This window comes from Scardinius erythrophthalmus (assembly GCF_964197995.2).
Source record: "Scardinius erythrophthalmus genome assembly, chromosome: 14".
Lineage (NCBI taxonomy): Eukaryota > Metazoa > Chordata > Actinopteri > Cypriniformes > Leuciscidae > Scardinius > Scardinius erythrophthalmus.
In genome coordinates, this window is record NC_138234.1 from 25366616 (window position 1) to 25390149 (window position 23534).

At 39.0% G+C, this 23534-nt stretch overlaps 1 protein-coding gene across 5 annotated transcripts in view; it reads left to right on the forward strand.

Moving 5' to 3' along the window:
- Positions 1–23534, forward strand: part of dennd1b (DENN/MADD domain containing 1B) — a 93852-nt gene that overhangs the window by 20693 nt on the left and 49625 nt on the right. For 4 of the 5 annotated variants that reach the window (XM_081385274.1, XM_081385275.1, XM_081385276.1 and 1 more), the window contains 4 exons: positions 4105–4148; positions 15544–15593; positions 16328–16447; positions 21776–21845. In XM_081385274.1, the coding sequence (XP_081241400.1) occupies positions 4105–4148; positions 15544–15593; positions 16328–16447; positions 21776–21845 (284 nt within the window). The remainder of the gene's footprint in view (positions 1–4104; positions 4149–15543; positions 15594–16327; positions 16448–21775; positions 21846–23534) is intronic. The other variant, XM_081385277.1, reaches the window with a different exon arrangement.

Here is a 23534-nt window from a genome sequence, read left to right on the forward strand (position 1 = left end):
TCCGGTATGTTGGAAGAAAAACATTGCCAAGCATCAATGATACTAGGTTTAGCCTTGTTAATTCGTGCTGTTGTACATTCACAAGTCACTATTTTATGTAAGCTATGAATCCAATATGTTTTTGCACACATGTGCAGAGTAAACCAGTTCTGTATTATTGTCTTCTTTGCAGCTGTAAACCCAGCAAACAACATTCTCTTTTGCAGTGCACTTATACAGAGATCAGAATCATCATTGAGAAGACATAAACCCGGATTAAACATATAATCAATTTGTAGTAAAGAGGACAAAACCAAGTTTACATTAGTCCATAGGTTGTCTTTATTGTCACTTTTGATGCATCCTTTCTAAATAAAGATACTAATTTCTTAAAAAAAAAAAAAGAAGAGTTCACAATCCCCATTCTAGGTAAGATATTGTGATGCCATTAAACTGTATTGAATCATGACAATAGTTGGAAATTGAAGAAAAAAAAGAGAGAAAAAAAAACGTTAAAATATTTAGAAAAAGGTGCATTTAAAAATATACACTTTCACATTCATTGAAATTTTACCTCAAAAACTTAAAGATGTTATTGTCAGCTACCCATCATTCTCTCTCTCTGTCCCTCTGATGCATCTCTTCATTCTTGTCTCTTTCCCTCTCCCTCTCTCTCCTCTCCCTTGTGTTCCTCTTTCTCTCCCTGGCAGTGGTTCCCATCCTCTCACCCATAAAATCAGCATAAAATTGACCTGACTCTGCCAGATCAGATGGAGGAGTTGGGCTTCAGATCCCTGGGGAGAAGGAAATTCAGTCTTTGTAAAAATATTATAAGACAAGGTCCGTGAAATCTCACAATGGGATTATGTAATGCACCTTTGTCAGTCCCCCCCCACCCCCCCCCCACCCCAAACTCTGGTCAGCACCGGTGGAGAGTATACAGACATATTTACCATCATCACAGTGTTCATTCTGCTAGATGCTTCATCAGACATCACTTCCAGCACAGCAGAACTGAATCATCAGCACTGTTGGCGTGGATTAGATCAGAATGAAGAAGCAAGAGTTTCAGTTCAAATATGATGGGAAGTTCATATTGTTACTCTCTAAATTAATGCTTACAAGAAAGAGGAAATGGCTAAAGTGCAAATAATCCATATTTAACTTGACTCATTGATGTGATTTATTATGTGATTGTGTTTTAGCTGCCGTTTGTCTAAAAACCTACACTATAAGCGTGTTATGCAGTTATTAAGGTGTTCTAGGTGGTTGCTTGGTGGTTCTGCAGTTTTTTATTATTATTATCATGCGTTGCAGTTGCTTTAAACATACTTTCAGGGTGTGGTCACACTACCGACCCTATATAGATACTAAACAGTGTTTTGCCTGGCTTAAAACGAGGTGGAGGTGGTCCTGATCCTGATCATGGCTGAAGAAAACACTTTTTACAAGCACATATATTAGGTATTTTAATAATAAGGTAATTATTATTATTAATTACATTTTACAGATAAATGTATTAATCTGGTGCACTTTGAGAGTTCAAAATTAAGAGCTCCAGCCCATGTTCAGTGTGCAAATTGAACAAAGAAAAAGTCTGTGCATTGACTTGTACTTTAAAAGGGGCTCTAGGGCTTGTGCGCTAGATTTGCTGTTAAGAATAAATCATCCACCCGACAACTGCTCAAACCTATGATATTCTCTGATTTAGATATTTGCACCTGGCCATCACACTACAATTATTCATTTATACAATTAGGGATCGGGAAAGGTCCACGTGCCGGGACTCGAACACGGGTCGCCCGAAGCGCAACAGCACTATGTGTCAGCACACTTGCCCACAAGGCTAACGGCGCAGACGAATTCTGAGTCTTTTAATGACTTATATCTCATCGACCCGCGACCCACCCACAATTAATTTGTCATTTTTTATAACTTGGCCCGTCTGAGCCACAGATTATCTGCAGCATCCGCAGATATAACCGCGATCCGCGCATCACTATCGAACACTCAGAGAATGGACACAGGCCAGGAATCTGCAACAGAACCGTGTTGGTGGAAAAGGGATAGCCTATCGGAGCGTGTGAATGTAGTTGATAGTTTTGTCGACAGCCGGAGGCGGCACGAAATTTGTGTGCTGGACCAAATGTCCTTGTTGTATATGCACACATGATGGTATTTTTACCAGCTGAGAAGAGCTTATAAAATGTGTAAACGCGGTTCCGATGTCTGTACCGAACTGTAATGGGCAACATGGCTTCTATGACGAAAAAAAACAGGTCGCATTTTTAGGGTGACATCTTGTCCTGTTTTTGGTTTGTTTAGATGTCTTTGGTTCAGTTGAACCACACCAGAGTTCATTTGGAAGTGGACCGAGACTTTTCAGCAGTCTCAGTCCGCTTGTTTGGTGCACACCAGGTTTTAGATGGCAGCGTTCACACTTATTCAGATGAACCGCACTAACAGAACAATCGCACCAGGGTTCATTTTAATCGAACCAAACCTGAAAAGTGTGAACTTTCTTAGCTCTGACTTAGTCTGCTTAGTCCAAAGGTCACAACAGTGAAGTTTTGGTGAAATTTGCGACAAAAGGTCTGTTGACTTTTGTTAATATAGTGTAGCGAGGCATGAAGCACTGTCCACACAGAAGTCACTTTCAAACCAAGTAGCTTTCTGCTGGTCAAAGCAATGAATTCATGTGAGCAACTTTAACACAAGTGAAATCTGTCTCGCCCTCACACAAAATTCCCAATCGTGCAGATTCCGATTGAAATGACTGGATTTCTCCCATTAAATGTATGATATACATGCAAACGAACCTTTAGTTCTGTGTCATGGTTGTACAAGTTCTGTGTGATAATCTGTTCTCTTCTGAGAACATGTTTATCTTTTACTAGACAGGATTTTTAAACTTCCTGTAACAAACCGGTGTATGATGCAAGGTCAGTCATACTCTGAATACTACCTTAGATGAAGAGAAGAGGTGTTGCTGTTTGGAACTTTTGTTTTGGTTGCCAAATATTTAATGTGGTTACATAGGAAACAAGTCCAGTTATTTCAATAGGAATCCACAAAATCTGGAATTTTGCATATGGTTTAACCAACAGTAACCTGCTTGATCTGAAATTGACTTCTGTGTGCTGGGCGTCATGCATCACTACACTATTGACAATAGACATTGGACTTTTTTGTCTGCAATATCGATTTGCGCAAAAATTCTCAGCCCTATTGTCATAACATCGAGGTTGTTGATCAGACGTTCCTTGCACACCCTGTGTGTGTCTGTGCACCAAACTCATTGTTTCAGGGTTCTCACATTGACCTTCAGCAGACATTGAGTTGTTGTTTTGTGGTCCAAGCTGATCTCTTTAGAGTGACTCATAGCAGAGGCGTCTGGAGTGCTGCCTTATTATGTGTCACAAGGCGTTTCCAAGTCTGCACACACTTATTTATGTCAGATTATGGCATTTTACCAAAAATCTAAAATAATACTAATATGTGTTAAAAAAAACCTGCTTTAATAGTTAATAGTACTGAGTTAATGTTAAGTTATGAACTCCAAAACATTGGTTAGCAGTAGCACACATGCTCTGACACATTGATAATAATAATAATAATTAATAAAAATGTACTTAAAACATAAAATTATAATAAAATTTGTTTTATTTATTTGACTTAATTGATTTTATTTGTTTTATATATAATAATAATAATAACTCTTATTATTAATGTATTCGTATTTGATATGCCCACCCCTGGCCTATGACATATAATATTTATAAAAATAAATAATAAATTAATTCATATTTTGAATGTGAACATTATATTTTTAAACGGCTGCAGCAAAGGCTTTCCTTTAACAAATTTAGGTGTGAAATATTAATGCAGCGCCACACATCTGCTGTTTCTGCAGGTAGTGGAGTATTGTCTCTGTGTCTGTGTTTCTAAAGGCCTCTATCTAACCGGATGGCATTTGCATATGCAGAACGTTCCATGCCTCTGCTCGTTGCCGCGGTGTGCCGACACATAGGAGAAACCACCCTTGCCCCCACCCCCTTCATTAATATGTATGTGTTCTGAACGGTGCGTGGTTGCTGATTAATGCTGTCTGTCAATTTCTTACAGATCCGACAGTGCTGTGGAAGTTCCCTCAGGACTTTGGAGACCAGGTTGGAGACAGAGGAACTTTTTTTTTCTCTTCGTAACCCCCCCCCACACACACACACACACCTAACCCACCAGCACCACATCCACGACCCCTCCTGCTCCTAAGGCCTCCCTCCCTCCCTCCTCACTTCCTTCCTTCTTTCTCTCTCTCTCATGCGGTGTGATGTTGCTGATAATGAAAAGCGGTGAGCAGGTCTTCAATAAGCGTTGTTCTGGTAATTATCAGCTGGCTGTGATGTGAATGGGTGCGGATGGAGCTTCTTTATACGCCCACCGATGTATCTCACACCAGTACAGCTGTGTGTCACTCAGTGGGTTGGTACTATATCACACTAGTAACGCATAATAAGCGTGTAATAAGAGTAGTAATAGACTCAAATATCTGCTTAATCAGCCGATATTTGCCTATTTTGTAATTATCACATCACATTCAACCTAGTGTCAGTTCCAAAATATGTGATGTTTTATGTTATGTTTTGTAATGTTTTATCTTATATTGTATTATCTTATATGTTTTGTTTTATATTTTATGTTTTATGTTTTTTTATGCTGTCATGTTATGTTTTATGTTTTGTTTTGTTTTATGTCATGATGTTTTTAAATATTCATTTTTAAATAATATTTATATTTTTAGATAGATACTTTAGTAGATAGTTGGATTTTTAAAATAAATATTTTTATTTAAAATGTATTTAAATATAAAATATAAAATTATTAATTTAATATTATTTATATATTTTTTACATATTTTTAAATATTCATATTTAAAACATGCAAGTATTTAATGTTATGCTTTAGATATATTGGCTTTGGATGTTAAAAACTCGTATCAGTTGAGCACTAATTATAAGTTAAAAATCTTTCACACGCATCATTTTATTGCCCTCTTTATAAACTTCCTTCAAATAGGCATTGCAGAACTTCTAAAACTCTTATCAGTAAAAGAAGAATTGAAATGTTAGCATTTGTTTTGTTGGTTGTTGCTTCAGTGTAGTTTAGGTCATATGTGTTCTCTGCACAAGCAGAAGTGGGTCTGGGTCTGGGCCTGGGTCATAGTGCAGCGTTGCGGTTTTCACACTTTATTTCTGCTCGCTCGGCCTCAAGGTCTCCATGTACACGCCTCTCCTCTCAGCAAAGCAAGTTGGACGGTTCATTATGAGCTACAATGAGATTGAAAGAAAGGAGACCTGAGCATCTTTGGCTTTCGTGTGCACTTTGGTCTTCATCAGTCTTTTGCAGCGATGCTTCAGAAACTGCATGCTTAGCCTGTAATTTAAATGTCGGCGAATAAAGACAATAAGAAAACTTAAAAAAGTCCTCCAGAAAAGTCTCGTCTCAGCTTGTTTGGTGACAAGATCGTTTCTAGTTTAAGATGTGTACAGATGGATCGGCCTTTTCCACATTGACATAAAGGCCCTCATTGAGTCGCCTCATTACCAGGATTAGGCTCTTTTCGCGTCTTTGTACGGCTGCTCCCTCTCTATCCGCCGAAATCCCTTTTTTCCCCCAAGTTAGCCAGCATATGGCAGCAGCAGCTCCGATCTCTACAGGCCTCCTTTGTTTATCCTCTTATTGTTGCGGCGCGTAATGACAGTTGTAGGCCGTAGATCGGGGTGGAGGGGTTACTTTACCCCAGGGGAGCGAGAGAGAGAGAGAGAGAGGGCGAGGGAAGAGACGGAGACAGACAGGACTGTGGATTATGGAAATATGAATTGATTTTTTATCCTCCTCTCTTCCACTACCCGCTCTGCTCGAATAGGGACTCTAAATGAGGGACGAACAGACTGGAAGCTGGCACAGAGGGCGGCGAAATATGAAGTGCAATCCCTCGGCCCCAGAGACTCGCCGTGGCCGCGGTCACCTACAGCTGCCATGTGGAGCAGCTAGAGAGCCGTATATATCTGAATCGCAAGGAGGCCATTTTTTTGCAAATGAAGCAGACAGATGGAAAAGCGAGACTTTATTGCCACAGTCTCTCTCTCAGATCTCTTTCCGGATGTCAGTTTAAAGGGAAAAATAAAAGAAATTAAACAGATATGCATATGCGGGTTATTATTTCTGCGCCTGACATTATTTGAAGTTATTTGAAAGGATTTGCAACGAAAAGCCTCATGTTTTCATTGATGACGGGTTAAGGAGCACCAGCTCGTAAATAACTGGAGAGATTAGCTGTTCTCCTCTTTTACTGTTGCGTGCAGTAAATGTGTCACAGTGTCTTGAACCCTGTAAAGCACCGTCTTATCTTTGTGCTCTTTGTATAATCTCAAAGGGAAGTTTAATTTGTAATTGTATAGTAACACTAAGAAATCACAAATCTCTTTTTCCTTGGTGCTTTTATAGAACAGTGCAGCATATTTTAATGTTGCTTTTTACTAACAGGTACAGTTATTATGGTTATTAGCAGGGAATCTGGAATCTGTGCCCAGAGAAAGCTTGAAAGATTTGCACAGTATTTGTGTGTCGTTTATATATTTAGACTAATGTTAGAGTGATTTACTGTCCAACCTGTGCCAGTCCTGTTCGCCCTACAGTCCATGTACATTGATGTGAGTTCTGCACCATACTATTAAAAGGCAAAAGCTAATAAAAAATGTAAAAAATTAAATGAGTGATATAAGTGACAGTGTTTTATACATTATTATTTTATTATTGATATACTTTTCTAAATAAATACATAAAAACAATGATTTGGAAATATTCAAATATTATAATATTTATATAAATATTTATACTATATTATTTACATTTTATTTTTATTATAGTTTATTATTATTGTTATTTAAAAGTTAAATGCACTGTTTTTTTTAAGGACAGGAAATTATGTAAAGAAGAGGCGGGAGAAACGATTCAGACTCGCAACATCAATACATTATTATTTTATATATATATTATAATGTTTTGCTCTGAAATCTGATTGGATGAGCCATTTTCGAAACCTTTGCAAAATAGCCAATTTACACAAACCTGTGGCTGCACATCAATCGAATTCTGTGTTAAGATTTCAACTGAAACAATTAAATGAATATAATTGTTACATATTTGTGTATTTCATATCGCCGTTTTATAAAAACAGTAAGCCATTAGAGGTTGTGTTAAACGAGACTTAGGGTTAAGCATGGCCTGCTATCCTGCATTTAGGAGATAATCATATTGCCTTGTTTATCCATCTCAAATTTAACCTTTAACCTTGACCTTATCATGCACATCCTTGAGATGTTTCTCCAGCATTGCTTTGTCTCCCAAAGGGAATAGCGCAGCGCTAACATCACATTCCAAGCCACCAGCGGAGTGTGTTTGACCTGATGGATGTTGGAGAGTTTCACAGGAGCCTCCAGATGTCACCCGGCCCTCCATCTCCTTAGTTAGGCGGTAAACCGGCATGCTGAGTGAAGCTACAGCTCATGTAACAAAGCGAGAAACTGCGTCCCCGGAGCCTCGCGGGGCAAATATTTGTCTAGCTTTGACACAGTGTACAATCATATGCCCCAAGCCTGACACTTCATGATTGGTAGCCTTTCCTCCCGCTTCACCCCCTCCTCTGCAGGACACGCACCAGCAGCCCGGGGGGAAGGCCAGCCAGCGGAGCATCATCAAGGAGCACGAAGAGCGTCGGTGTGGTTTCAACGCTTTAACATGGAGGGCATGTGCGAGATGAGCCGTGATTGAGAAGAACATCGACTGCCGGAGCTGGAGGAATGGAAAGGGGGGCCTTGCCTTGCTCTTGGGGTATCCCTTACTCATCTCATTTGGGAGATTTTTCCTCAGTTCAGATCTCCAGAGAGTGGGTAATGTGAAGGCCGGGCCCAGTTAGCTGGCCTTTGCATCAGGCTAGTCGAGACATCCTCACTAAGGCCACGCTGTTGCCCGTGGCGTCTGATTACCCTGACCTTAGGGCTTTGAGAACGGAAAAAAGCGTTCTCTTCATGGTTTTTTCTGTTAGCAGTGCCAGAAACGCTGGAGGGTGCTTGTAGGAAACAGTCTTCATTACATCGGATGTCTCAGACATTGACTTATTCATCAAGAAAGTGACATCTTGCAAACAAATAAAATAAAAGGGATATTTTCAACTCTGGTCTCACGTCCTCTTTGAATGTGGAACGGGATGATTGGTCATTCGTCGGTTTTACTTCCCTTTGCAGCCGCAGTTTCAGTCCACGTAGTGAACTGAAATTAAGAACTGCACGATGACCTGCCATTTTAAATGTTATCTTTAAGTATTCTAGCTCTCTCAAACCTCTTGAGATTTGCATAGTGCGACAAACCTCAATCGAGGAAGGAAACACTTGTCGTTGGCCCAAAGTGCAGGATGTCCTGGTTTGGTGGAGGAAGAGATAGACGGAGAGAGAGAGCATGAGGGGGTGGTGGTTGCGTTTCTCAGAGACTCAACACGCTTGATGTAGCTTCTAGCCACAGCTGAGAGAAAGAGAGAGAGAGCGAGTGTGAGTGAGCGAGCGATCGCGTGGTCCAATGGGAGTTGACAGCTTAAACGCAGAAAATCCCCCAGGCCACTTGGCACTCAATTAATGATGTTTCTGGCTCTGTGGTTCTCGGGCATATGTAGCTGAATCTCAGCTTGGCCCAGTAGAATATCAGTTGTGTATTCTTAAGAACAAAAAACGCTTACCCGTCACATTAATATATTCATCGCAGAGTGTTTTGGAAAATCTATCCGTCTGCGTTTGCTTTTGAAATTAAGCGAAACCTTGTTGTTTGTACACTGTATTAGCAGCCTGAATATAATAGATACTTGTGGGTGGGCTCTTTTCCCTTTGAACCATCTAAAAACCACTTCAGAACACCCTGGAAACCACCTAGCAAACGTGTAGTAGCTTATTGATCGTGCAAACTTGGCTAATGAGCTAAATTTGATTGAATCTCTATATTAATTTGGAAAATTCGGAATTAAAACAATTTTACACCATTATTTACATTCTAAATTTTTTGTCTCGAGGGCCAGTTTTTGTTTTTTTCAGAAACCCTTTTCTCATGCGTAGCACTATAAAACTCTGGTTTCCAGTGACCACAGGCCTAGTGAAGCTGGTGTTGGAAGGCTTGGGGTGGTTAGCGTGAAGGTTGCGTATCCACACTGCCCCGTGTCTCCTCCCAGCGGTCCTGTCACGCACTTGTCAGTTCTTGAAGTGGGCAGAGGATCAATACATCACCTGCTACATTTCCTTAAGCAGTCTCAGACAGACGGCGTGTTTGCGCGGGAAAGAAATAACCTCTGTGCCAGCACACCGAATATTAGCTTTTTACCACCTAAGGGTCAGCGCAAGAAGCCGCAAAAAAGAAAGGAAGACGAGGGCTAAAGAAGAGAAATCAACCACCTCCCGCTCTGTTTGGCTCGTTTCAAGTGAAAATGTAATGCCCTGTGTCAATTTGAAACTCTGGAAGAGCTACCCCTTTAGCACTTTGCCTCGATCCAGGGGCGAAGTCGGCACTTATTAAAGGTGCGTAGTGCAGGGTCAAAAGCGGCAAGCCAGCAGCATACGATTAAAACGTAATGAAAGGAATCTTGGTTGGAGATTTGAGGGTCCAGAGAAGGCAGACGATTATTTTATCCCCATTGATGTGCCGTTGCATCAGGCGCCGGTTCTATTAGAGAATATATGCTTTAAGCTACAGCACTTCAAACCTGCATGACCATGTCATGGATGGACATGACTTTATGTGCTGATCTAATATCAGGTATCATTCATTTAAATTTTTTATTTAATATCATTATGTTGGCAATATAAATGAAGTTGATTTTAAAATGAATCTGATTTGAAGCTTAAAATTTTAATTAATGGTTAGGCTATTGCTTAGCCATGATGCTTTTAAAGGCCAAACCAAAAAAGACATTTTGTAATTCGTAATTTTGCTAAACATTTGCAAGGAATTGTAGCAAATTTGACAAGAAATGCAAGAAATTAAGCCGCAGTTATGAGATTATGTTGCATTTGTTAGATAAAGTAGCATTCATGAGAAACTGTTGCAGTTCCAAGAAGTAAAGTTACGCTGTGAGATAAAACATTGATAAAAAGTAGTTACAGTTGACCTTAATGTTCTTTCCTTAGCCATGTAGTTTTTTATAGGCTAGACTAAATAATATTTCAAAAAATATGCATGAGAAACCTTCGCATTTATTGAGAAATAGTCGTAATTGTTAGATAAAATAGCATTTATGGGAACCATTTGCAGTTACGAGTATTATGATGATTGCTTTTCTTATTTTTCTGTTGTGATTGAGAACACTATTTTCATATTGCAGGAGAATTTACATTGTTGGAGGGACCAGAGCCATATTTAGACCGCAGAATTAGATTTTTGAACTTTAGTTTTTGCGGTAGCTCTGTATATTTCTATGGCATCGCTGTCGAAGAGTAATTAGCTGGTGAAGTGGATTTACTTATTGTAGAGAATGAGATTGTAACGTTTGAAGCAGATGTCATTATAAATGTCATAAACCGGGAATATTTTAAAACGAGCAGTTCAATCATAAGTCTGTAAGATCTTACCTTCATGCTGTGGGAATACAAACCAGAAGACAACACAACAAGCACAGTGTTAAAAAGGGGCGTGGCTACTTAAGGTTTATATCAGTAAGCGAGCGCCTAGCAACCACCCAGAACACCCTAACAACCATGTAACGCTATGAAACCACACCTTAGCAACAGCATAGCAACCACCACCAATATTCTAGCATCGTGACGGCGAGCTTTGCACAGGCGAGTAGCGCTCACGTTTCCTTAAGAAAATGTAGTAATTGTAGTAGTAGACTCATTTGATTTTGGACCCAGTAGCATTTTCGTCATCATAACCACGGGGTGCTGCATGTGTTATGGCTCATTTTCTGACACCCAGAGAGAGAGGGATATGGAGAAAGAAAAAGCAGGACTTAATTGGGGTTTGGGGGTACAGTGAACACTGACCTGTGGGGAGATTGGGTTTGAACCTGTCACTGGGATCTCTCGGTGCCGTCAGCATGGTGGCTCTGCCAGTCTCTGTCTCTTTCTCTCTTTCCTCAGACACACACACACACACACACACACACAATCACACACTTCTCCCCTGCTGGAGACAGTTCCATAGCGCCGTGTAGACCTGCTGGCTGGCAGAATTTTTAAAGAGCATGGAGGTTTAAAGACAGAAACCCCTGGGGAGGAATCCCACCAGCTTGGAAAGAGAAAGGGGGAGTTTGCTGTCTCTCTCTCGCTCTCTATTCCTGTCTTTCTCCCACCTTATCTCTCTTTTCTCTCCTATCTTCGTCTGTCGGTCTGTCTGCCTGCCTGTCTGTCTATATATCTCAGTTCTCATGCTTTCTCTCCCTTACCTTCCTTCTGCCTCTTTCTCTCCTTTTCTTTCTCCCTCTATTTCTCACCACATATCTCTCGCACCCCCTCCCTCCTTCATCCCAGTATTGACAGAATGAAGAAATGCTTTTCACTCGCTCATCCGGTGCACCGCTTAGTTCCCACTCACAACATCTTTCTCTCTCTCCCTTTTCTTTTTCTCCCTCCCTCCCTCCCTCCCTCCCTCCCTCCCATTCTGGTCTTACTGTTGCCATCTAAATATTCAACTCTAACGTTCACATCACCTAGTAACATTGGCTACGTTCACGCTGCAGCTGAATGTGGCCCGAATCTGATTTCTTTTTCTCCTTACAGATGTGACACAGATCTGTTTTTTTATAGAAGCCCATTTCTGAGTAAAAAAATAAAACTGAATTGGCCGAGAAAGTTTAAAATAAGAAATACATTTGCAGTTGTGTCAAAAAGTTGCAATTGATAGATAAATTTGCATTTACATAAAAATTGCAATTACAAGAAATAAAGTTGAGAAGTAGTTGCAGTTCAAAAGACAGTTGCAATAATTTTAATAGTTGCAGATGTTACAATTATGAGAAATATAGTTGCAATTATGAGAAATTTGCATTATGTGAAATGGTTATAATTAATAAAGTAGCAGTGGCAATAAAAAGAATGTTGCAATTGTCGTTCAAAATAGTCGCAGTTGTCCAAAATTGTTTAAAATAATGTCACAATTATCTAAATTTAAGTTGCAATTAAGAAATAGTTACAATAATGAGAAAAAGTTGCAGTTACGAGAAATGTCGCAATTATCAAAAATAGTTAATCGGTAAGTTTCGCAAATGCGCAATTTTTTTAATTTTTTTTTAATGACAGTGTTATACACAAAAATCATAACGAATCTGGCTTTTTAAACCCTATCCTGGCCAAATACATATTTAGAAATACATTGAAATTGCTTTTTTTGTGCTTTTTTTAACACCTCAGTCTAACTACAACATGTTTGTAGTAATTGCTGCTTTGAAAGCACCCTTATAGTCAAATGTTTCCCTATCCTCAACTACTTGACACTGATTGCGTCTGAGTTGTGGTTCCACTATTTCGAGCACCCTTTCCATCGGAATCGGGCAGTTTTGTCCTGAGGTGTGAACGTTGTCATTATGCAGAAGCCCCCTGATATCTGCTGATGCTGATGCCAGTGGTGGATCTTCTGCTTCCATCCAGCCCAGCAGAAGCTCCCTTCCTCTGCAGGGAGTTCAGGGAGGGAGCGGTAGTGTCTCCCGGTAGCGTGGGGCGGTAATAAATGCTGCTGGTGGAGGAGAGAGAGAGAGAGATAGTGATAGAGAAGCTGTGATTGTAGGCCTCCGCATTGGGACCAGGGGGGAATGGAGACTGCTGTCTCATTGAGTGATATCCCTGTCTCAACAGTAAATAAATAATGCAGCCTGCAGAGTTCACCCTGCCTCCTCCAGTGAGTTGTAAATGCATTAGCTGTTTTATATTCTTTTGTCTTGGGAAAATGGTTGGGAGAGAGGCAGAGAAAGGGGAAAACAGTACAACCAAACAACAGGAACGATAGCAACTCACGTTCCACCTCTTCACACGATCTGACTCTCCTCCCAGAGCACGCTTTGGTGTAGTCCCCCGATCACCTGGATGAATAGTAATAAAACTCTGAGAGAAAGAGGTGTGTAATGCACATGCGTACAGAGATTTAGATCTACTAAAACCTTGTGGAGAATCGTGAGAATATTTCACTCGGATGCCGGAAGCCAAGTGGCTCAGGTTTAATGGATATGAATGGGTTCGAAAATCACTTGAAGTAAATATACAATCAGAATTTACTTTAATGCACATTTCTGCTACTTTGAGTTCAAATAAATATCTTTGTAATGTTTCACCACAACCGAAAAACTGACATTTTGTCATAATTTACTTCGTTCCAAACCTGAATGACTTGCAGAGCATGCTGAATAAATATGATGATATTTTGGACCCCATTGACTCTCATTGAATGGACAAAAACAAAAATCTTTTTTTTCGCTCTTAGCATCTATTATATCGAGACCACTTATCAAGTTCTCCCTATGAATTATTATTATTATATATATATATATATATATTTTTTTTTACAAACTGTCACAATTAGAACGTAAAAATTGTTGCAAATGCCATTTCATGTTGACATTTAATGAAAGGAGTTAAAAAGACGCAAGCTTTGGAGTTTCTGTGGTCTTAATCATGGCTTTTTTCGTGTTTATTTAATTCTTTAGATTGTTTCTATTGACATGGCATTATGAATGCATTCATTCAGCTGCATGTCATCTAAAATATTGTCTTTCGTCTAGTCTGAATATAATATCCAGTATGAATTTTATTCGCTAGTTCCTGTCTAACAGCTCAGATTGACAGCAGGGACCAGCATTGACTGGCGTCAAGCAGGCCAGTGTGGGACCGGCGACAACTTCTGCATCTGCGAAGGAGACAATTTTATTTGTGTTGCATCCGTTTGCATACACTTCTGCGAAAGCGTGGCGCAGCTTGGCATAAACACTCGGGGGAAGCGCCTATAGGAGTTAATGATAGTAGCAGTCACATACGGCAGCATCAGGCTTGCGTTCGCGTGACAGCTTTAGTGCCGTACAGTCATCCGCCGCGCCACGACACGGCGAGGATGTTTCTGCCGCTGCCAACGTTCCTCTCTCGCCTGCCAGAGCCTTCAATCTCCTCGCCGCTCTCTGTATCACATACTAACTCTCTCACTCTGTCTTCCCCCATCAGCACCACCGCCTCCCACCGAGAACAGCAACCAGTCATCATCCGCGCCGCATATGCATATATATACGCAAATAAAAACAGACACCCTCGCAGGCTGGCGCACATACATGCACGTTGCACGATTAATTTTGTTTAAAAGTGCAGGTACGGGTATGGAAGCCGCTTTTGAACTACCCAGCTGCCCCAAAAAACATCGGCACCATTCATCTGAATGGTCGCAGCTTGTTATACTTTGAGCAGGGGATCACTGGCAGTTCCCCATGGCTAGTCTACAGTGCAGGACTGGCCAGACGTGGCTAACCCATATGGCTATGGAAATCCATATGCTGCTGGTGCTAGGACTCTCCCTCTGGGGCTGTGCGGGAAGGTAAAGCCCCAAAGGCTGGGCCTACTTTCGCCCCCCCCCCTCCTCTCCTATCCTTTCCACACCTCCTCTGAACCCCTAGTGCTGCTCAGCCATTGTTCCAACAATCTGCCGTCAACTCCGTCGTCCCCACACCTCAAGCGAAACGATCAATGAGCTAATGGCCGCTAATTATTTTAGCCTCTGAACGCCCTCCCCTTTACGTCAGCTTGGTGTCGTTTCCCTTTAAATCCATTCGTTTGCTCATTTGTTTCCCAGCTACTGTTCTGCTTAATGAATAGTTATTTGAAACTGATTTACACCTATAGGAGTATGTTTGAGAAAAGTGATGTGATTTCACTTTTCAAATCAATTGAACTCATGATTTTCGTCTGGCAGACAAAAGAAATAAAACAGGAAAAAAGTCCCCTAGACTTACATTAGAACCGTATCTAGGGAGCTGAATATCGCAGAAACGTGGAGTTGGGCTCTTTTGACTTGAGACAATACGCAGCCACCAAGCAACCATTTAACAATGCGCTAAAAACGTAAATACATTTGTTTGCCAGTTAATGTTCTGCTTAAAGAATATCTATTTCAAATTAAGCCGTTTCATTTGATTAACACTGTGCACTCCAAACCATGCAGTTTGTTAAGAAAATGTGTTTTTACTTTTCTAATCAATTGCTCTTATGATTTTCGCCTTGCAGACTGGCGAAAAATTCTTTAGACATACATTAGAGCCGTATCTGAGCACCAGAATATCATGGAGACATGAATATGCAACCTTTTAGCATTGCACTAAAACACTCAGAACACATTAGCAACCTCATAGCAACACCCTGGCAAGATCTCTGTTTGTCACATAATCCTCTTTATCATATCGTGTCATGTCATTATCATTAAGTCAATAATTAAGGCTTATCCTTAAATTAACTGACATGATTTGAATGACGCATAATGTCTCTTTTTGTTTCTTTTCAGGAGGTCCTGCAGACAGTGCCTAAGTTCTGTTTCCCATTTGACGTAGAAAGGTAGGACATCCCTCATGCTTCCAGAAAAGAAACCAATCGATGTGTGAATTGGGAAAAATTAGGATGTTTGTTTATACAACACTCATTCAAACATGTTTAAGAGGCTGTCGTAAATGACTCCCAGGGAGGAGCCGCACACCTCCTTTGGTTCCCGTTGTACTGGTCTCTAATGTCAGACCCTTCACTTAGAGGTCCGGAGAAATAAAACGCCTTAATAGAAATTAAGATCTCCGCCCCCCAGTAGACAATGTGTTTGCATGTCTCTCCTAACTGGCATGATGTTAGACACGTCACCTGAATAAACAGCACTGTGTGTGTGTTGGCTTGTTTGCTCTTGGAAATGAAAAATGGAAAGTGCCGTTGTATGGTTGATGTGCTGTGTGAGTTCACTTCCTTCCAGCTGAAGCTTTCTTGCTGCCATCTAGTGGAGATAAACTACACAATCACCATTTGTTTAGATCTTACAACCTTAAATGTGATACAATCTTTCTGCTGTCAAATGGAAATTAAATTAGTGAATGCATGGAGAATGTTTACAGCAAGTTTTTGTTAATGTGAGTTTTTATTGATAGCTTTTCTGATATTTTACATCAGATATGAGTGAATTTTGCTCTTTTTTTATGATAATGATAACGCTAAAAGTTACAGTCACTGGTTAATACTCGGACCAGTGAACAGTTTGATAAAAGATTAATGTCAAACTTTTTTTCCCCTCTCTTTGTGGTGGACTGAAGAGTGTCCCAGACTCAGGTGGGCCAGAACTTCACGTTTGTGCTCACAGACATTGAGAGCAAGCAGAGGTTCGGTTTCTGTCGGCTGACGTCCGGCTGCAGGGTCTGCATCTGTTTGCTCAGGTAAGAGATTATCATTACTAATGTCAGAACGGATTGTGTGTTTAATCATGCACTTTTTAAACTTTTAAAGTGCATAATTAGTTATTTGAATTTTGACCATTTGCTGTCTGTTTTTATTATTAATAATATATTATGGATTTATAGTTTGATGTAGCCTATCGATTCATTAGGCCATTTCTTGAAAAATTCCATTTGTCCATTTTCCTGTTTAAGGGAAACCAATTCCAGATGAATTATATTATTGAAACCAACAATAATTCACTTTTATGAAATAATAATAAACACGGATAAAAATATGGTATTTTTAGATCATAATATGCTTTCATATTTTCAGTCTGAACCGTTCCATGGAGAATGGAAAGCAGCAGATAGAAGACTGTTACTGTTACATAAACGCTAAACCAGTGTATTTAATAATACAAAGTCATTTAGTAATTCAGAGCAGCTCAACTGGGACATATCACATTTTTTCCCTCTCCGTCTACACGGTATTGATGGACAATTGCAGGTATATCATCGTCATGATGAGCTGCTGTCGAGATCTCTCCTCCTCCCGTCCCAGCCAGGATGGCCTTTGTTTTGTGTGTGTGTGTGTGTGTGTGTGTTTCTCTCTCTCCACTCGTTATTCAGGCACAGAGGCATGCCGGAGACGGTTCACCAATAATTATGCATAAAGCCCTGCTGCCAATTAGCAAGAGTCTCCCCTGTCCCTTTCACTGAGTTTTACATGCTAATTCATTTGACATATGATGTATAAAATTCATTATGCATTCTGAGTAGTTTGCATGGCTTCCTTCATTCATAATAAGAAATGGATTTGAACGTTTTGTTCATTTTTTTTTCATTAAGACCCAAGACTTCTTTTGTTTGTCTTCTATTTGGAAAGAACTTGGGGAAACGTAACAGAAGACCTAAAGAAAGTTTTGTTTTTCTACCCCCTTTTATTTAGATTTTATTTAGATAGTTTCAAATGTTTTATATATAACATTTGAAACTATGTATATGTATTGACGTACAGTCTTACAGTCTATACAGTACAGACTTACGTGTGTGTATATGTATATGTATGTATACAGTATATCTAACTATATATGTGTGTGTGTGTGTGTATGTGTGTGTGTATATATATATATAGATATAGATATATAGATATAGATATACTGTGTACTATGAATATGTATACATTGGACTTTTTATATAAACTGATATATAAATAATTGTTTCGAATATACAATTTTAGATTTTTGTAAGGTAACACTTTTTCTTATTCACACACATTTACACTCTCCACCAGAATATAAAAGAAAAGTAATTAAAACAGTTTGTGTCCTTGTGATTGTTGAAGTGCTGGGACCATAAAATTGTCACCTAAGCTTACACAAGGAAGTTCCCTAATGAGAGGGACAGTTTTATGTGGACAGCCCTTTGTAGCTTTGCAGGTTTAGCCCAGGCCAAATAGGCCAGGGTTCCTTGGGGCCAAACCACTTCAAAAACACAAGCGTTCCGTTTGACCCCACCCTCTCTGCCCATTCGGCTCTCGGACACTCTGAGCACATAGCCTTCGGACATCTGCTAGACCCCAGATGAAATAGACCCTCTCTCTCTCTCTCTCTCTCTCTCGCCGGTTTTATTTGATGGCTGGGACCCGACTTGGCGTCTTCCTCAGACGGCAGAAGTTTTCTTCAGTTAGTAGTCATTTAGGGATATTTCTTTTCCTTAGCTGAACATAAAACTCAGGAAAAGTCAGGGTGTAATCATATCTCATCCTGGGAAGGATACAAGGTGCAAGCTGACTTGATTTTAAAGCTCCTAAATACCTCTGATGATTTAGGACGCTTGTTGATTTAAGGGCCGATTAGATCGTACAGGCGTACAAGACAAACCAAAGACCATGCATGCAGTGTAAAACTTCATAAATGCATAAAATGAGTTTAGATTGATTTATAGAAGTATTCTAAAGTCTGAGACCACTAGTGAGATTGTTCTAAATCAGTAAAAATATTGTTTATTGTTATTAATTAATAATGGAAGTAATTTGTTTTCAGAAGTTAAATTGAAAACTTTCCCCCTTTAACTAGAAATAGTACAGAATATTTCATATTTTATTTAGTTTTTCTACAAAAAAAAATAAATAAATAAATATATATATATATATATATATATATATATATATTTCTTTATTTTTTTTTAAAATAACCTTTGTCTAGCAAACTGTAAAAAAAAAGTTGCTGCCTTAAATTTGTAAGTACATTTCAACTTAAATTACATTAAACTGACTTTAAAAAAACGAGTTGAATCTTGTATAACTTATAAAAACTGCTCAACTTATTTTGATGAGCTAAAGTAATGTAAAAAAATGTATATGTGGAAATAACTTATTAATCATATAATGTTTTACAGTGCAGTTGCAGGGTTTTATTTAAGTTTCAGCTCAGTAGAAGTACTTAAGTAGCTCACACTTAATTCTTGAAAATACAAATTCATCTTTTCTAACCGTGTCATGACCTACACATTCTCTCATTCATTGGTGGTCAGTTTCTGTCTCTCTTTTTTCCAGCTATCAAACCATTTGCTCAAGCTTATCTGATGCTTCTGGCTATGGAAGCAAGGAGCTCGAGTTTGTTAGGGATTGCCAGTAAGCCACAGATAAGTTGGTTTACTCTCCAAGTACACACGGCGCTAGAGAACCTAAAAGGGCCGTTGAGATTGGCTCGTCTCAGCACAGTTCAGCATGATGAATGTTCCTTTATCAGAGGATTTGCCGAATACAAACACATTTTTACTTACTAGCTGTGAAGAGATTGGGCTGGGGTGCCGTGCTCCCCTCAGCCTATTTAAAAAACAAAACAAAAAAAAAGTTAAATGGAGTGCTTCTGCTTAATGACTGAAAATAAAAATTGAACCCAGAATTTTGTGAAAGGTATTCCTCCCTGGATATCTTCATAAACGCAAGTCTGCTGCTTATGGAGCAGTGATTTATTTGACTTTAATACAAAAGATTTACATGCTCTCATTTAAGAGTATAATGAGTGTTTGTGTTCTCCCAGGCCTGTCGTGCTTTTCTGACAAGGATAGGCTCCCGTTTAAATCCCCTTCACATGTGAAAAATGAAGGATTAGCATCCAGGAGCCTCACATTTTAAACAAAGAGTGAGCAAGAGAGAGATAATGATTTTTTTTCTTTGTTGTGCAATGCAGCTTGAGCAAGGTGTCGGTCAATTACGATCTTTCAAACAACGCGTCATGCTAATCAAAACACACCGCAATCCAGGCCATGGATCATTTTTCTCGCCCGTCTGCGATTTGCATAGACACATTTAATTTAGAATAGTGTGACCTGGTTTGCGAACATTGTCATGCACGTCAAAATATTGGCATGTTAAGAGATGATTGTTTTAGGTTAATGGTCACCCAGACTTGAAACTCTCACGCTTGAGCGCACGTCCCTGGGAACAACGTGCAACTGGCCCCTTTCTACGCATTCGGCAATATGAAAATTTGCATTAGATACACTTAGTTGTGTTTTTTGTTGTCTGTTAATTCCAGTCTGCTGGAGAGCTCACTGACCCATGGAAGGATAAAAAGGGAAAAAAGAAAATCTAATCAAGTCACTGCGTGCTCTGTGGGTCAGCTGAGATCAGATGATATGAAACCTTTTTTGCTTTTTCTTCTTCCAAAAGTACCGCATTCCCAAGTCATCCATTAATTCAAACTTCTTCTTTACCTACATTGTAGCCAATTAAAGCAATCAAGCAGTAGCGACAAACAAAAGTCAAAGCTCTTCGTTAGAAAAGAATAGCTGATGTAATCGCTCTTGGTTAAGTGTGAGATTTCAGACCGAGTCGAAATGCATGTTGTAATCACACCCACATACCGGTAAAGGAAAAGTCAGAGCCCGCTAGCAGGCCGCATTTTTTTCACTAGATTGCATAACAAAATAAATGGTGTGTGTGTTCTTGCAACCTTCAAGCCAAAACAACACATTGGCCGCGTTCCATCTTTAAAGGCCTGTCAACTTTGCCAAGATTCTGTCAGGCTGCAACACACACAATGTTGCAGATACTCTTGGCTAGTCATTGTGTGATTAGTTAATACACATTGATAAGGTGTGAATTTTTTTTTTTTAAATGCTGGGGAATTAATTTTGAAGAAGAAGAAGAAAAAAAAAAAAGGAGAGTAGTGACATATGTAGTGACTTAATGTATGACAATGAGGTTCAGGTTGTGCATCTGGGCGCAACATGCTTGTAAACCATCCCATCCCTGGTTTATTACAGGCTACAGTGGTCCAGTCATGTTTTTGTTGAAGAAACCAAATACTTTTATTTAGCCCGCTCCGTGGTTGGAATGTTTAAAATGCAAGTGTCAGCGAGTACCAAGAATGTGATGATAAGGTTCACTTTAGCTGAAAATGCTAAAGGAAGTCTGTGTGTGTGTGTGTGTGTGTGTGTGTGTTGTCCTTAATTTTTTTATTCCTCTTTTTAGTCAACTTTAGCATGGGTGTCTAAACTTATGCATAGCACTGTATATATTTATATATATATTTATTTACACGCATAAACATATATACAGTTTCATGATAGATATGATTAATCGATTTGACGGCACTAATTATATTTTGATGTCATAGATCACTGGAGTGTTGGGACTACATTGAATTTGACTCAATATTGTTTAAGATTTAAATTTTCCCTAGAGAAAATCCTTATCAGGTGTGCTATGTCATGCCACTAATTGTTTGCAGTTAAAGGACTCTGAGTGTGTTATGTTATCACACCCTGATGAGGGCGTTTTAGCCGCTATGCATTGGTATATGTTTTAAAATGTTATAGTCATGAATAAATAAATGCTTTCTATATATTTTTTCTAAATGATTAAAGGCTGAGTGCCTTGGCCTCTTATGATTTTTTTCAAGTTGATCTATCCCCCATCCAAAAAGAACCGAGATACTGACTTTATACCCGAGTAGCACTTTTTGCATATTGTGTTCTAAGAACCCATTCAAATCTGTGATGCTGTCTACACTAGACGCGGCACAACGCGACAAATCCCTGACATAAACTGATTCCCCGTTCTATTTCTGACGTACTTGTACTCCTCACGCTTCTGACACGAAGAACAAATGGATTTGAAACGGTCGCTTTATCGCGTCTGGTGTAGACATGTAGTAAAGCCTGCCAGGTTAAAAGTGAAGGTGAGGAAGAATCGGCTGATTTCTGAAAATTAGATATGCACTTTTGATTGGGGCTACAGTGATGTTTATAGCTTTTTCTCGTATAGTATTCTGTAATATTTGTGTAATGTTATGTTTTTCCTTCTTTTTTTGACAGCTATCTCCCATGGTTTGAGATTTACTATAAGCTGCTAAATACCTTTGCAGACTACTTATCAAAACACCAGGTAAGTTAAGGGAAATCTCCAACTTTAACACTATAACAATACGCAGGAATGTACGCATTAAAGCTGATAATTTATGGAAAATTGTTCATCAAAAAAGTTGATATATGAATTCGCATTTAATGCATATTTTTAACTACAGACTTACTTTAAAACACAAAGTCGTCAACTTGTCTTCAAATGAGAAAAATGAAACTTCACTGCAACTTTATGAAATTCACATTAAATATGATAATTTGAGAATGGTTTAATGAACAAATTTACACATTATCTTAATGCAGTTGAATTAAACTGGCAAACTTTTTAAAACATATCGAAACATTAGATAAGTTAAGGGAAGACTTGAGCAAAAAGGTAAGGGAAAAAAGTTAGCAAAATTTTAATACATAAGAATGGTTTTATGAAATATTTACATAAAAACACATTAAATGTCATTTTATATATATATATATATATATATATATCTTATGTAAGTAAAGAGATGTCTACAGTCTCTCGTTAAAATTTCAGAATGTAAACAGATCAAACAGTATCTGAAAGTTTAGTAATGCTGAACTGTAAACATTTGTAACTGTAAAAAAAAATTTCCTCTGTGAGGCCGCTTTTTCATGTGGCTGATTGCGCCTAGCCGGCCCCCCTATTGAGCAAACTGCTAATGTCACAAACAGCATCAAAATTACCCACGTTCCTGCCATCCAGCTTGTGAGCCAAAAGTGCCACTGCAAAGCAAAACTTGAGTGGTTTTTTTTTTTTTTGTGCAAAGACAAAGGAGAAAGAAAAACGTCATCTATAATCCATCTCAGCGAAACAGGCACAGTTGGTTGGTTGCGCTTTGCTTTGCAGTGTTGTTGACATTTAACAGACCGAGCATCGAACAGGAAGTCAGTCCTTATGATATACGGGAAAACAAATTGTCAGGAAATACACTGTGCCAAATCGTTTTTTTGTTTTGTTTTTTTTTTCTCCCTTTCTGAAAGTTTCACAGCAGTAGGAGACGAAGAAAAGTTTGAATTAGGAAAAGGGGATGAAAATATTAAGCTAACATCAAATGAAATACAGAGTTTGTGTGGAGCCAGCGAGTAACTGAAGTGCTCAGCGTTTCTCTATCAGTCCCTTATCATTCAGTTATGTGTAACGGAGCCGCTGAAAGAGAAGTGAAGAAGACCAAGCCTCCGCTACACAAACAAATCATGGGCTAAGTACACTGGGACTCACAGGGGTCAGGAATTAAGCCATAAGATGCTCTGTGTCATCGACCCATTGCACTAACAAAAGTATCCTTTTTTTTCTTTTTCTTTTTTAAACCCCAAAGAAAAGAGTTTCTCCTCATTCTCCAAATTCCATGTTGTTCATTATGTAAAGTACATACTTTTTTACAATTTAAGGCATTTAGCAGATTTTCTTATTTAGTGCAACTTTCAAAGACCTTTGGCTTCACAGATTGAATGGATGCAATTCAGAATGTTTACTTTTGGGGGGAAAAAGGTGCTGCCTGTACAAATAAGTTCTTAATACAAATAAGCACAGTACACATAATGCAAACACAAACAAAAGTAAGAAAATATTTTTAAGCAGTACATATAGCGTATTGTTCATCAGTGCAACAATTTATTTCAAAATGATTTTACGAACAATTTGCGTAGAAATTTGCATTAAATGCGAGAATTTAGGCAAGAATAGTTTTAGGAAGTA